The following is a 14,119-nucleotide window of genomic DNA, read 5'->3' on the forward strand; positions in this document are numbered from 1 at the left end:
GGAAAATTTTTGTTATATATAAAACAATAGTATTAATAAGTTTATGATTTATCTTGTTCTATCCTTCTTGTAACTCGAGGTCAGGAACTCTCTGCTTATTCATCAGAAGTTGTATGTCTGGAAAATAAGGCATTTTACAATGTTTTGTATTAATTTTCTGGTTCAGATTTGTATGCTTTCTTAGACATTTCAGTGTGTGTGACCCTTCCATGCAGAAAAGCAGATCTGTTTAAAATGTCTTCCTTTACAGATGGCACGAAGACAAAGGTTAATTTAAAGGCAAATCACCATTAATATATTACTGGGTATTTGCTGCAGAACAGAGAGCTGGCTGAAAAATAAGCTGCTGAATTAAAGGGAAATTTTGTATCTTTGCTTTTGGTCCAAGTGGACTGAAGCCAAGAAGTGTTAGGATTTCCCGTGAAGCAAGATCTTGCCAGGCTTTGCAGCTGCACAGTGAATCCACGTGGGGCAGTCCATCAGGAGTACCTGAGTCCAGTTACCTTAGCTTCTGAGAAAAGCAATTTGACTGGCAGCGCATAGACTAAAAGTTTTGGGCTTTGTACACTGAATTTATATCTTCTGATGGAACACGCTTCACTGAAAGGGTTGTCAAGCATTGGAACAGGCTGCCCAGGGAAGTGGTGGAGTCACCATCCCTGGAGGTATCTAAAAGCCGTGCAGATGTGGTGCTTGGGGACATGGTTTAGTGGGGGACTTGGCAGTGCTAGGTTAACAGTTGGACTTGATGATCTTAAAGGTCTTTTCCAACCTAAATGATTCTATGATTCTATGATTTTTCTTTGGAAAATTTGCAACCCTTTCTGATTTATTCTTGCTTGCTACTTGGGAATATCTCTACAGGCAGTTAATAGCAGCGAATAAAAGAGAAAGTGTGCTTACAGGAAAAAGGTGGTTTTCTGTTCTTTAGGTTCACCTGAAACATGAAGCGAGTGCATCTTGGCTTTCCTCCCAGATGGAAGTGAACTATGGGAAACACTGGGATGAAATAAACAACAAGAAGAAACTGCTGATCAGCCAAGCATTTAAGAACAGTTCCAGTTCATCTCTAGTCAGCTATTTCATGGAGGTAATCAAGATTGTTGAAGAGTAAGACCTTCACTTCAAATATTTAACAGACAAACTAAGAAAAAATTTGAGATTAATTTATTTAGTAAGGCTTTTTTTTTTTTTCCTAGCTGTGACCTTCCTGCTACTGTGTGTATGTGTGTTAGCTTAGGCAGCCCTAAAGATGGGATCCTGTTTTTATTTAAATTTGTTTCACTTGTTTTCCAGTTTACCATGCAAGTCCTGGAAAAACAGATGAATTATAGAACCCAGCTGCAGCACTCGCACAACTCTCAGGTTTATTTGCAGAGCAGCACCAACTTTGAGGTGCAGTATAATGACTACGTGCCATTTGTGGCTGGGCTTCAGTGGAAAGACGCATCCAGAAATGGCCTGAAGAAGTGGGAAGGTGAAGTACCACAAACCATTTCCAGTCTGTGATTAGAAAAGCAGGCATTGAAAGTTGCTGCTGGATTTTGTGAGGTAGTTTTGCATGGGTGTAACAGAAATACTGGTTGGAAGAGAGAGACCCTGGAAGATATCTGGACCAGCTTCCTGCTCAAATCAGGACTGTTCTTAACAGTAGATCACATCTCCTGTGGCTTTATCTAGCTGAGTTTTTGAAATCTCCAACTTCCCACAGCCTAGCTGGCTAGCCTCTTCCAGCAATTCTGTAGCCTCTCAAAGTGCAATTTGTGGCCATTGTCCCTTGTATTGTCTGCTTCTTTGGAAGGGTTTGTGTTCCTCATCTTTGCCATTTACTTTCAAGTTAGCTGTAGGCAGCTATCAGATTCCCCTGTTCATCTGCCAGACTAAACAAGCCCAGTTCCCACTCTTCTTGTCACAGGTCTTGTTGTCTAGACCCTTTGTCATCATAGCAGCCCTCTGCTGTAGCCTTTCTGGTTTCTCACCATTCACCTTGATCTGGGTGCTCCAAAACCAGATCCAATGTTGCAGACATAACCTCTCCTGTGCTGTGCAGAGGAGGGTAACTTTGTCTGATGGCCATGCTCCTAATGCAGACCAGTAATGTCCTGTTAGCTTTTGACTGAGATAACTGACCAAGAACTGAACAATGTTTTAAAAAAATTCTTTACTCTAGAAAGTGATCAAGCTTGTTTTAAGATCATTGGGAAATGGGACACTGAGCAGAATTCTAATGGTGTATTTTAAGCTATAAATTAAAGACCTGTGTATATGTATGAATATTTTTTAAAATCACATTTATCTTAGACCTTTTGCTTCATAAAGTACAGCAGGGAGTAGGCCTTTATAATAATAAGCTGTATTTTATGTTTTTATATTTCTTTCTCAAATAGGGGTTAAGTTACCAGTGGTGTGCCAAAAATCAGTTTTCTGACATTTAATGCTTAAGATGGATTGAATGCCACTACCATTTATGCTTCAGTGGATGAAGCTGTATGAATCAGGGCAATGATTGGCTCAGCGTGTAGATTTGCTGTAGAGATGTATTTTTTTCAATCTGGTATACACCATATGTGCAAAAACTTAATGCAAAACAACTGGCTTGATACAGTGAACTGAATTAACGGATGTCTTTCTGCTTGTTAAGATGAAACAAACTAAGCTTAGATTAATTCTGAAGTTTTAAAAATTTTGAGACTACTTTGTGAGTGTCTGTCATAAAATAATCATGAGTTACTGAACTGTATCAGAATGAGTGAATGGTGTAATTTGATAAATAACCAGCAAAATTTCAACAGTCTACTAGGGAAATTTCAACAGCTTGTCAGATACAAACATTCTGAGCTGTCTATAAACTAGTTTCCAAAATAACCTACAAATCTTGTTCAAAACGTATGTATTGCAGAGTTGAATTTCTGTGTTGGCATATGTCAGAACAGCTTTGATTAAGGCCATTATTGTAATTATGTGAATAAAGGTTGCAGACTTACAGTTCAGGTAAAGATTTTACATTTTGTTGCAAATCATGCAGTAGAACCCTTTCCTGGTGCCATTTAGGTACTGGACTTCATAAATTTCCATTTGTTAGCAAACCTCCCTATGTGTTACACTATGCGGTATGTCATGCTAGTGAAGGACATTCATTTCATTATATACCATCCAGAGATTTTGGCAATTGGAAGAGAATAGGTTGATAGTAGCATTTTAGCCTCATTCTAAAACCCCAACATCTTATCAGCTTTGTTGCGGAGTTAGAATCCAGGTAGCTTGAAATCTCACTTTTCTGCCAGCTTTAATGTATATTCCTTCCAGGTGGATTAAATATAGACACCCCATGGCTATATCTGTATGCAGCTCACAAACTACATCAGCCTCAGCATTCTGCTTATTTATTGACTATGGAGCTAACAACTGGAAAAGCTCTATCCATTAAGAATCTTGTAGTGGAACTATTCTATAAAGATCAAGGCAATGAAAAGGAAGGGAAAGTTCACATTTACACGCCAGCTACCACGTACCTACAGGTTAGTAACATGATGCTTCCTATAGTGTATGGCTTTGATGATAGAGCTTTGTGATAGATACCCAACAGAACTGTCATCGTACTGAAATAACACTTGTTCAGCATGCTATGTGAAGTAGCTTGTTTGAGAAATTCATGCACTGTGTGCCAGCTTATAAAGAGGATCTTGAAATGCCTGTGTTCATTGCTTTTCTGTGCTTGAATGATGAGCTATTCTTCCTCTGGGGCAGCGGAATCAGCACAGCCAGGGTCTCTTTATTAGCTTTGAAAAAATGTTAGGGCTACCACCTCTGCCCCTCTTTGGAACGGGAGTCCATCGCTCCCTGCACAAAGCCCAAATGGCAGAGTTCTGCCTAGGAGTGTACAAATAATAATTACTATTTTAAAGTTCTTTCTCCCTCCTCCCCCGCCATAAGCTAATAGTTTCAGGAAGTAGCAAAATTGGATTATGATGTAAGAAATGTTTAAAACTTGTTCCTTAGTGATATGAAACAGCTGAGAGTGTCTTTCATTTAAAAAGTAGGAAGAACAATAGCCAAACTTCTAAATTAAGAACCCAGTGACTACAGCATTCACCTAAATTTGAGGCATTAGATTTAAAGGCATCCTCTGCCTGAGAAGAATGTAACTCACCTCTTCCTGGAGAGTATCCTGCTCAATAGGCTGTCATGTAGTTCATGGAACTTGCTGCCTCTTGCTATGGCACTGTTTGTAAAAATTCTCCGTGAGTATTTGGAGCTCCATTAATATTAGAGCTCTGATCTTGCAGAACACCTTTGCCATGGAGGTGTTCTTGCTGCTACTCTTTATCCCACTGTATCTCTACAAAATGAAAAATTATCTCTACAGGTGACTCCGCAATATGAACAGATTCAGTAAGAGAAATGGTAATCCTGTTGCAGGCTAGAGGACTGGATAGTTCAGTGGTTGGGAACAATCCTGAGAAATGAAAGGTTATTTCTTTTGTTGTGGCTCAGAGAATGACTCCACAAACCTGTGTGAGAACCTTTAATAGCAGGTTCTCAAGCGTAGTGTCTTTTCTATTGGAATTCTTTCACTTTCTATAAAATGATTGTCAACTGGATGGAATCAATGTGCCCTGAGTCTATGGATTCTAAGCTTCCTCCTAATTTGTTTTAGACTGTGCTATGCAATAGAGATTTAAAACTGATTTCATCACAGTTGCTGTGCGTTAAGCAATATGAAAAACCTCTGTCACTATGCAAAGTGTAGATTTGTCTTGGAGAAGCTTAACTTCTTATCTGCCTCTGTATAAATGAGATGAGAGCCTGGAATTTTTGCCTTTCTTTTAGAATCCACTGCAATTGTCTAAATCTTTAACTTAGGTTTATGTTTAAGATGTTCCTTTATTCTGAACTGCAGCTTTCCCTTGTTAGATCACTGCTGGTTCAGGCACAGTGTGGAAGATTGTGAGAAACATTCATGAATGAGAAAAAATTGTTCATCAACTATTTTCTTTTCAACTATTTAGCTTTTTCTCTCTTCCTTGCTTAGAGGGGATAAAATAAACTTCGAGATCTTTATGGCAATTCAGAATATTTTGATAATGGAAAAGTTGGCGTACTATTTCTCAAGTTCTTGTAATGATCATCTCCAAGAAAATGTGTTCTTTTCGCCTCTGTGCTGTGCTGCTGGCACAACAGGATTCCGTCTGTCCTAACTCAGCCAGGCTAATGTGTTTGTCTGTTGTTTTTCAGGCATCCACATTTAATCATCTTGGGAGGAATGTTCTGCATAGCTATAGTGAAATGATATCTCTGTGGAATCGGCTTGTGAAGAATGAGATTCATTTGGAGAATAATGAACGAGCCAAATTTCTCTGCTTTAAGATAAAGAGTACAAAACAGGAATTTAACTTCACAGCCAGCTATCAGAATCTCCCAATGGTAAGAAAGAAATACAAATGCAATTTCTTTGTCTCAGCACTGTGTTTTTCAAGTCTGCCACCTTCCTGAGAGATGTTATTGCTAGTGTTGAAACTTAAACGCTTCCAGTGCTGCTTCTATTTCTGTCTGTTTTGACAACCTGTGCTGTAAAACTAAGTTCAAAAAGAAAACAAGCAAAAACTTGTGTGGTGTAGTTTTGAGTACTTCTCACCTATTTGGGAGGGCAACTATAGACAGAAAGTCAGGGAAGAGAGGACAAAGAGAGACTACATGGCTAGAGAGCTGTAGATGTGACTACTTACATTTTGATGCAGTTATATAGCAGGTGTGGAAGATTATACTGTCTTGGAGAATCAAAATATCTTTCCTGCTAGTGAGCATAGTAACAGCCTGGGTTTATAAGCATCCCTTCCAATCTTAAAATCATTTTTGCTTTGCTTGATGTCTGCAGCACAGGAAGGGTAATCAGCAGTTTGTCCTCCAAAGAGATACTTTGATCAGTTACTTTGGTCAGTTCCTTGCAGGACATCTTAAAACAAAAAGTGTTTTCTAGTCATAGCATTCTATGCTTTGAAAATCCAATCAGTTTTTGTATGTAAATGTATGTGCTAAACATACATTTATGTAACGTTTTGTAATGTATGCTAAACATACATTTATGTAAACGTTTGTATGGGCTAAAGCCTGCTCATATTGCAAATAGGTTACACTCAAGTGATAAATTATAGGGCATTTGTCTTCTGCTGACGTCAGTGGTTTTCTACTAATGTCACTTTTAATCTTATGTAAGTGGAGATCAGGATTTAAACTCAAGCAGAAAGGGATTGATCTGTGAAATGACAGCCTCGCTGCAGCCTGTTGAACAATGTGGTTTCTATATTAACATTCCTGAATATGAATGCAGTAAATCTGATGCAATTGTCCTTTCCTCTTCTGGTCTCATGATTTGACTGCAGCCTAAGAAGACAAACTTTTCTGTGAAAACTTTGTGGAGAGATTATAAAAGTCGGCCTGTCATGCTGCAGTTTGAAGGTCAGATAGAAGAGCTGAAAAAGGAGAAGATGCTCTATCAAAAACGTGGAACCTTCCATTTCAGGTTCAGTAGTCTTATTATTTCTATCTCTGAAGAATGTTTTGGTCTAAACTTAATGTGTATCTTAGTGCTCTTGGGAAAAGTTCTGGGCTTTACAAAGTGGAAGTGCCACATGCACAAAGCCTGTGCTTCCTCCCATCTGGCTGTCTGAACATGCTCAAGCACACCGACTTCATGGGCTGGTTATTTGCATCCATTTAGCTTTTGCCCTCTTTATTGAAATGATAGTGAACAAAGTTGTCAAAGGCAACAGACCATGTGTGCTGTGCCAATGTGTTTGTTGGCAACTCTATTGGACGTATAGCCTCCTTTCATGAAAACAACAGGATTTATGGTGTGTCCAAACTTTGAAGTGGTGAGAAGTTCCAAACTCCAGATCCAGTTCTCTGTGCCATCCAGATGCCTTTTTTCTAGTCCTTAGGAATAATATAGCCATTCTAAAGTCAAAGGTACCCCTCTTAAAACACATAACAAATGGTCTTGTTTAGGTTTTGGAACATGTTTCCATTTCGCGATGAGAATGAGTGCGCTGCTTCTAGATACTGCCTGTCTCTGAAATTTCTCTCTTCATTACCCATTATCAAAACACAGCTTGAAGGCCTTGGTAAAAATGTATGCTCAGACTTGAGAAGTCTGCATCATCTCTGGGGACATCTCAGCTTTCTTAAGGCATAGTAAGGTCAACAGGAGTGCACAGGCTCCCTCAGGAGCCACTGTGCATCTTGGAGATAGCTAAAAAAACCTGCGAGATGGTTTTTCAGTAATGGAAAAAGTATGTAAATGAAGAAAAATTACTGTACCAGATATCCTAACGTGTATAAAAGCAGTCCAATGTCTGCTTATAAAAGTTAATGCATTTTTCAAAGACATGCAACTAAGTAAATGTGCAGAAATATTTAATAAAGTCCATAAAACATTACACTAAAGTAGTAAACTACTCCGAGAACTATGTGGTGGCTGAACATCTGTTGCATAGGGTTCTTGGCATGCAGATATTGTTTCTAGAGAAAGCATAAAATGTGGTTGATAGGTGCAATTTTCACAGCTGCCATAAGCTTTTGAACACTGTCCCTATTTGAAATGAAGTCTTGGCCATGCAGGTATATAAAGTATATGTACTGGTTATACATGTCAGAATATTAGAGCATCACCCTCTCCCATGCTCTTCCAAGGCTTTCCTGAATCCAGGATGGAAACCGTTTATCAGAAATTCTGGTAAATGTGTGTAGTTTGTATGAAGTTGTAATTATGCCCCAGTAATTTTTTAGAGGTCCTGGTCCTATGTGTTTTGCTTCTTTACCTGACAACCTGATGGCATCTGCAAATGAAAATTTTTGGAGTTCAAGTTGAACTCTACATGATTTCTTTTTGTGGTTGTCTGTTAAGGTGTTTTACACTTCGCTTATTCCTTGTTTTGTTGCAGGCATCCTTTTAAACTGCCCATTCTGCAGAGCTTCCTTCTGCAGGAGACATTTACTGTTGACAAAAAGCAAAAGCACTACTTCTTGGAAACAAAAGTTTTGATAAATGAGGTGGAAGAAACAGTTCAAACTCTTACACTTGGTTACCAACCTGAAAACCACTATGTGAGTTATACAACAATTTCCTTTAATCTGGCATACCAAAAAAGCCAGCAAATGAGTGATTTACTGTATATATCTTATGTTCCTTGCATTTCCTCTCAAACTTTTTTTAGATTTGTGCTGGCTTAACTCATCCTTATAACTACAGATTGTTCCCCAAAGATGTTGAAATATGCATTTTAACTCAAAGTCACCAAAATGTGAGTAAATTTCCCATTAAATTTCAGTTAGAAGGAGAGATTCATTACCTGTTTATTTACAGTTTATTGTCTTTTCAGACCTAACTTGCTATAGGTCTTTAGTTCCTCACCATGTAAATGCGGCAACCAAAAAGTTCAGAGGGCGATGATGTGGTTGGTGGCTCTCTAATTCAATGTTTTGTATAATAATATATAATAATATGTTGTGGAGTAATATATTATAATAATACTTAATAGGATATTTTAAAATGATTATTATGCATGAATATTATTAATAGTTACAAGTACTGGGAAGGAATGGATTCAGGGTTCTCATCCTTATCTAGGTGTATCTATTCATCTTTCTTACCAAATGCAGGTTTTTTTTTCCTGCTGTGCTCAGTTTTCATTCTGAGCCACAATGTAGTAGCTCTCAATTATTTCATTTTTCATAGTATGTAGGGATGACTTCTCTCATCTTTCATAATATACAGGGTTAATACTTGATGCAGTTAGCTTATTGACATTCTTGACACATAGGTGAAGCATGAGCTTGAGTCTACCTTGAAGGTCAATAAGGAAGATATTCTCAGCTTCCTGGGAAGATATCAGGATAAATCCAGTGAGGCAGATTTTAGATATCTTTTACACATGGATGTGACACATTCATTCCAGGTATTGGTGGTTTTCATTTATGGCATTTTATTTTTTATGTCTTGGCTGTTTTACTGCATTGTCTTTAGAATTATAATTGTTTTATGCTTGTAAACTTCCTAGTTCAATAAAGTCCTGGCCCTGACAAAGACCCTAGGTATCACAGGAGATCAAATCATGATCTGTATCAATAATGTCTTGTAAGAAACACACTGACCTTTCGTTTTCATACTTTTTTACTGCATTTGATTTATTTTTCAGTGTCTTTGCATAGAATTGGTAAAATTTTATACACACATTTGCTGCGTCTGTACATATTGTCTGTACATAAAATTTTATACACACATCCTCCACTTCATGCTAAAAGTTCAGACATCAAATCACATGAGGCAATTGAAGGGAATGCAGTGATTATGTTTACATTTTACTTTGTCAAATAGCTTGAGTTTCCACAAGCAATGGGCCTAAGTGGGGAGCTGTTTTCCAGGCAGACTAAACTGGAACACTTGGACTATGGTGTGATTGTAAAAGCCATCATCAACAAGAACGTGTCTTCACAGGTCAGTTCCCTGATTATTACAGTCTCGTTGCTTGACCTTGTGGCTTTTGCAGTGTGTACACTCAGACCTATGTTGAATCTCGTGCTTGTCACGTGCATTAGGAATACATGTCAACCTGGGAGCTGTTTAACTTTGTGCTATGAATTGCTTTGCAACTACTTTCAAGCATGGGGACACAAATGTGTGTGTATACTACAAAGTTGGTCAACTCATATGGAATTCATTGAGTGTAGTGGAGAGGGGTAAATTGTTAGGGAAACAGTTAAATTTTTGTGGTTAGAGTTTGTTCTGGCTAGATGGCTACATGCAGTTGGAATAGGTGGCTTGTGTTTTGGCTAAAATTCAGAAAACTCTGAAAGTCAAGTTAATTTATACGTAAAATTCAACATAGTTCATAATTCTTTGTTGAAAGCTCTAGCATGGTGACAGGCCTATATGCAAAATCAGGTGTCATCTGTATCTTTTATTACCAATTCAGAAGGTTCTTTCTCTAGGATTGACTTTATCCTGTGTGGTCGGTTGACCTTGGCTGGCTGCCAGACACCCACCCAGCTGCTCTTTCACTCCCCTTCCTCAACAGGACAGGAGGAAAAAATAAGATTAAAAAGCTTTTGCGCTGAGGTAAAGACAAGGAGATCACTTACCCATTACCTTCACAGACAAAATGGACTCGACTTGGGCAAAATTTATTACCAAATAAAAATAGAGTTATATGGTGAGAAACGAAGACGAAAACTAAAAACACCTTTCCCCCTTTGCTCCCCCTCCCCCACCCTTTTTCCCAGGCCCAAATTGTTGTCTGCAGTCTTATTCCTCAAACTGATGTTTCAGTATTCTGTATTATGATTTGAGATCCTTAATGTCCTGTTCTTTTTTCCTATGTGTAGGCCCAGGCAGCCCTAAAGAGTTATGGTGAGAGCAATTTCACTGGCTCTCTTTACCTTCATTCCAATGGAAGGGACATGCTTATGCTGGAGGTTGATATGGACAATGAAAACAGGAAGAATGCCAGAGTCGTCGAATTGAGGGCTTTCCTCCATCAGACAATCCTGACAAACCCAGAATCAATACAGTTCCAGCTCATGGGCAAAATATTTCCGTCAAGGTAGAGAAATCAGAATCTTGGATAACAGAGGAGCTGAAAAGTGTTCTGTGATACATATTTAAATGTAACTACTTTCATATAGCTGCAGCAGAAGCCACTGAGCAAATGCCTTTTCATGCATTATCCCTGTTATTGAAGTACTTTTGCTTTTTGTGTTTCATGAGTTGCTATAATAAGTTATGTTAATGTATTCTAGTTGCTTTCCCTAGGATTTTGTATAGAGATAACTTGAATGAATGGGTGGTACTGTTATATTGGTTTTAGATCAGCAGTTGTTGTTTTCCCCCCATTGTTTGTCCTCTCAGAAGTAAGGAACTAATATTTACAAGCCATGCCAGTGGAAGAGGGCACTTCCTAGTGTTTATGAAGTTTTATTAAGTATTGTGGAAAGCTCTGAGGTGTAAGGGGTGGGAAATAGAAATTTGACCCTCCCAGGTTTCAGCTGTCTTCCAGCTGATTTTTCAAATTTCACAAATACAAAAGTGTGCAGTGAAGGAGTTGATGTTTTTGTAGAGGTCCCAGTGTTTAGCAGTTTAGGGGTTGGATGGGATAAGGAGAATGAGGAGACAGAGTTAAAGAAATCAGAAGTTATTACAATTTAGTTGAAGCTCATTAGATTTACTAGTAAAAGAAAAAATAAGATAAAATATTCAAGGAAGATATTTCATGTGTTTCTGCAGCTTACTTGCAGTTCTGGGCTTCCAATAGTACATTCATTTGTTTAAATACCAGGATAGGCTGTGAGAGAGCAATTTATTGCAGCTCACTTCACAGGAAGTAAAACAGAACACAAAATTTCTGGAATGACAATTTATTTGGGATTTATTTTACAGGGAGAAAAGAGAGAAAATCAAAAGATTGAATATTTCTGGGGAACTGATAAAAAGATGCAGTCTGTACAGACTTCAATCAGTGACTGATTAAATAAATCTTACTTCCCTGAATTATGTAGTTCAATTCTTCCCATCAAGTGAATTTTCACCAGGTTTTACTTTTCATCAGTCTTTCAAGAGGGTTCCAATTTCTGGGGGGGATGTCTTAACAGTATGAAAGTATGATTGCCTTACTCTTAGGTATTTCCTGTAGTGTACTTGAGTCTAGAAAGTCAGACATTTCAATGGACAGTTTGTTGAAGGCAATGTGAAAATTGTGTCTCAGTCTTATACTTGAAACACTGAAAATTGAGTTTCTTGTTGCTCCAGCAGGTTTCCATAAAAAAAGGTTTCCCTGTGCTGTGTTTCTCCAACACTGTTCAACTCAGAGCTAAGATAGAAAGAAATAATTGTTGGTTCATTTACCAAACTCAAATGATGGTTAAAATTATTGTTTAAGCTGAATTCTCAATGCTGCTTTTAAATCATCACTGAAGAGAGGTTTCATATTGTGACAGAGAGGAGTTCATTTCCAACTCTATCTACCTCTGTCCAGCTCTTTTTCTTTTAGTAGGGATCATAACACAAGCATCCAAGAAATTTGAAGAAAAATCAGTCTGCCAATCTGTGAGGCTTTACTGAGTAGTTTTACAAACATCTGGTGAATAGCATGCAAGGATCTGATTCACTGATTCACAACACTGGAACAAGTGCCCAGAAAGTCTGTGGAGTACTTGGAGATACTCAAAACCTGACCACACGCGGTCCTGAGCACCCTGCTCTCATTGATCCTGCTTTGAGTGAGAGGGGGGTTGTCTTGATAATCATGAATTAAGCATAATAATAAGATCTTACTGGCAATTTTTATCTCTGTCTTTTTAGGCTTTTGATATCTTCTGAGGTGAAGCTTAATGCAAATAGGCTTCATGTGGATTTCATGGGAGCCAGGGAGCAGAAAGTTGGTTTTGTTTTGTCCCTAAATGGACGAGTCCAACACACATTTGCTGCATTAAAGGCCATACCTCATCTTCTTTCTCTGAATGGATTACTGAAGTGCAAAAACAACATTCATTATGGTACTTTTTTACTTTGTGTTTTGCTGCTAAGTCTGCAGCTATCCAAGGAAACGTCTTAATTTTAATGTATTCCTTACTGAACTGCATATAATGCAGAATGAATTATAATGCAGCATGCAAAATGAACCATTGGTCATGGGGTTGAAACTACTTTTTAGTGAACTAACATAGTTTTGTAATTTTCGTATTTTCATTGATTGAAGGAAATAGTGGGTGGCATCTTTCCTACACAGGTCTTCTGAAATGGGGGAGGGAGGGGAGGCCTGACTTGAGGCCCTTACTCTTCTGAATGGCTCCATGGGTGGAATAGTCACTGCAGAGCTCCAGAGGGATTGCTTAGCCTGCAGTTACACAAGTAGCTTTTGTGATAGGTCATAGTCCCTCTATAAATTTCCCTTCAGAAGGCAGTGCAGTGTAGTCCATGGCCTCAAGGCACAAGCAGCTTGGCAAGTAAAAAGAAACAGCTGCCAGAAATACTATTATGTAATTTGTTTTAAACATGGACACTTCTACTAGTAGAGAAACTCTCTCTCAACAATAAACTGTTTTGCTCTCTGGATTAGGCTAAAGTATCTATTATAATAAATGGAAGTTCTTTTACTTCTTCCTGGTATTAAATTAATGGTTAATTTGTATGTTGCTTATCAAATCCTGGTTATTTCTGTCCCAAAGGACTCTCTCCACAGTAATAATTTCTGCCTGTTACAGGTAACATCAATGTGATGATCAACAAAACACTGTACGGACTCCATCTCAGGAACAGAAAGGTGTTTGGGAATACCACCGTACACAATATCACTTTTGCTATGTTTCAGAATAGCAGTCAGGCAATCCCAATGGAGGCAAAACTGAAAGGACACCTGGAGCTGAGTGAAGAGATGAAAAGGGGGCTAGCTCGCTTCCAGGTGGATGAGAAAGCCCTTTCTGTTGATTTTTCCAGTGTCATGAGTCATGGGCACAGCAGAGTCAGTGGGACTTTCACGCATAATATCAGCTTTTTAAAAAATGCAGGTATGAAGAAAACTGACTTGATGGTGTGGTGTGACAAGGTGTCAAGGTGAATTTATCTAAATAAGTGCAGACCAGTGGAAATAGATGAGTTGCATTTGCTCACGCCAGAACAAAATGTGATCCAGTCTTAGCAACATTCCTTTTAATATTGTTGAGAAAATACAATAAAATGGATACAGAACTATTTAAAAACTCTTTGAACTTCCTCAGAGTAAATTATTTCTGTCTTGTACATCTGTATTCCTGCGTGCTGATCAGTTCCTCTAAGCATATTTTTATGCCTGTTTTGATTTGGGCCAGAACTGAAACATTAAAAGTAATTGAATAAATCACACTGAAGACTAAAATATGCCAAGTGTTTTTTCCTAAGCAAAACCAAGGATTTTCATGAACTGAAGTTATCAATAATTTTGAATGGGTAAATTGCCTTTGTCCCTTTGGACTGAAAAAATCTGTTTTGAAACTTTCTAACAGCTGACTATTGGAGTTGGACACTATACCCATTGATAGATATCCTTTACTAAGAAAAGAAAAATGCTTGATTTCCAAAGTGCATGCCACA

The 14,119-nt window shown here is 38.2% G+C and overlaps 1 protein-coding gene across 1 annotated transcript in view; it reads left to right on the forward strand.

Annotated features, from left to right (window-relative positions):
* Positions 1–14,119, forward strand: part of LOC140659139 (uncharacterized) — a 104,420-nt gene that overhangs the window by 47,302 nt on the left and 42,999 nt on the right. The window contains exons 26-37 of the mRNA XM_072878403.1: positions 932–1,090; positions 1,297–1,477; positions 3,307–3,518; positions 5,236–5,424; positions 6,381–6,520; positions 7,941–8,103; positions 8,214–8,300; positions 8,820–8,954; positions 9,374–9,493; positions 10,381–10,598; positions 12,353–12,546; positions 13,255–13,557. Coding sequence (XP_072734504.1) covers positions 932–1,090; positions 1,297–1,477; positions 3,307–3,518; positions 5,236–5,424; positions 6,381–6,520; positions 7,941–8,103; positions 8,214–8,300; positions 8,820–8,954; positions 9,374–9,493; positions 10,381–10,598; positions 12,353–12,546; positions 13,255–13,557 — 2,101 coding nt within the window. The remainder of the gene's footprint in view (positions 1–931; positions 1,091–1,296; positions 1,478–3,306; positions 3,519–5,235; positions 5,425–6,380; positions 6,521–7,940; positions 8,104–8,213; positions 8,301–8,819; positions 8,955–9,373; positions 9,494–10,380; positions 10,599–12,352; positions 12,547–13,254; positions 13,558–14,119) is intronic.

The sequence above is a fragment of the Ciconia boyciana genome, chromosome 13 (assembly GCF_034638445.1).
Source record: "Ciconia boyciana chromosome 13, ASM3463844v1, whole genome shotgun sequence".
NCBI lineage: Eukaryota > Metazoa > Chordata > Aves > Ciconiiformes > Ciconiidae > Ciconia > Ciconia boyciana.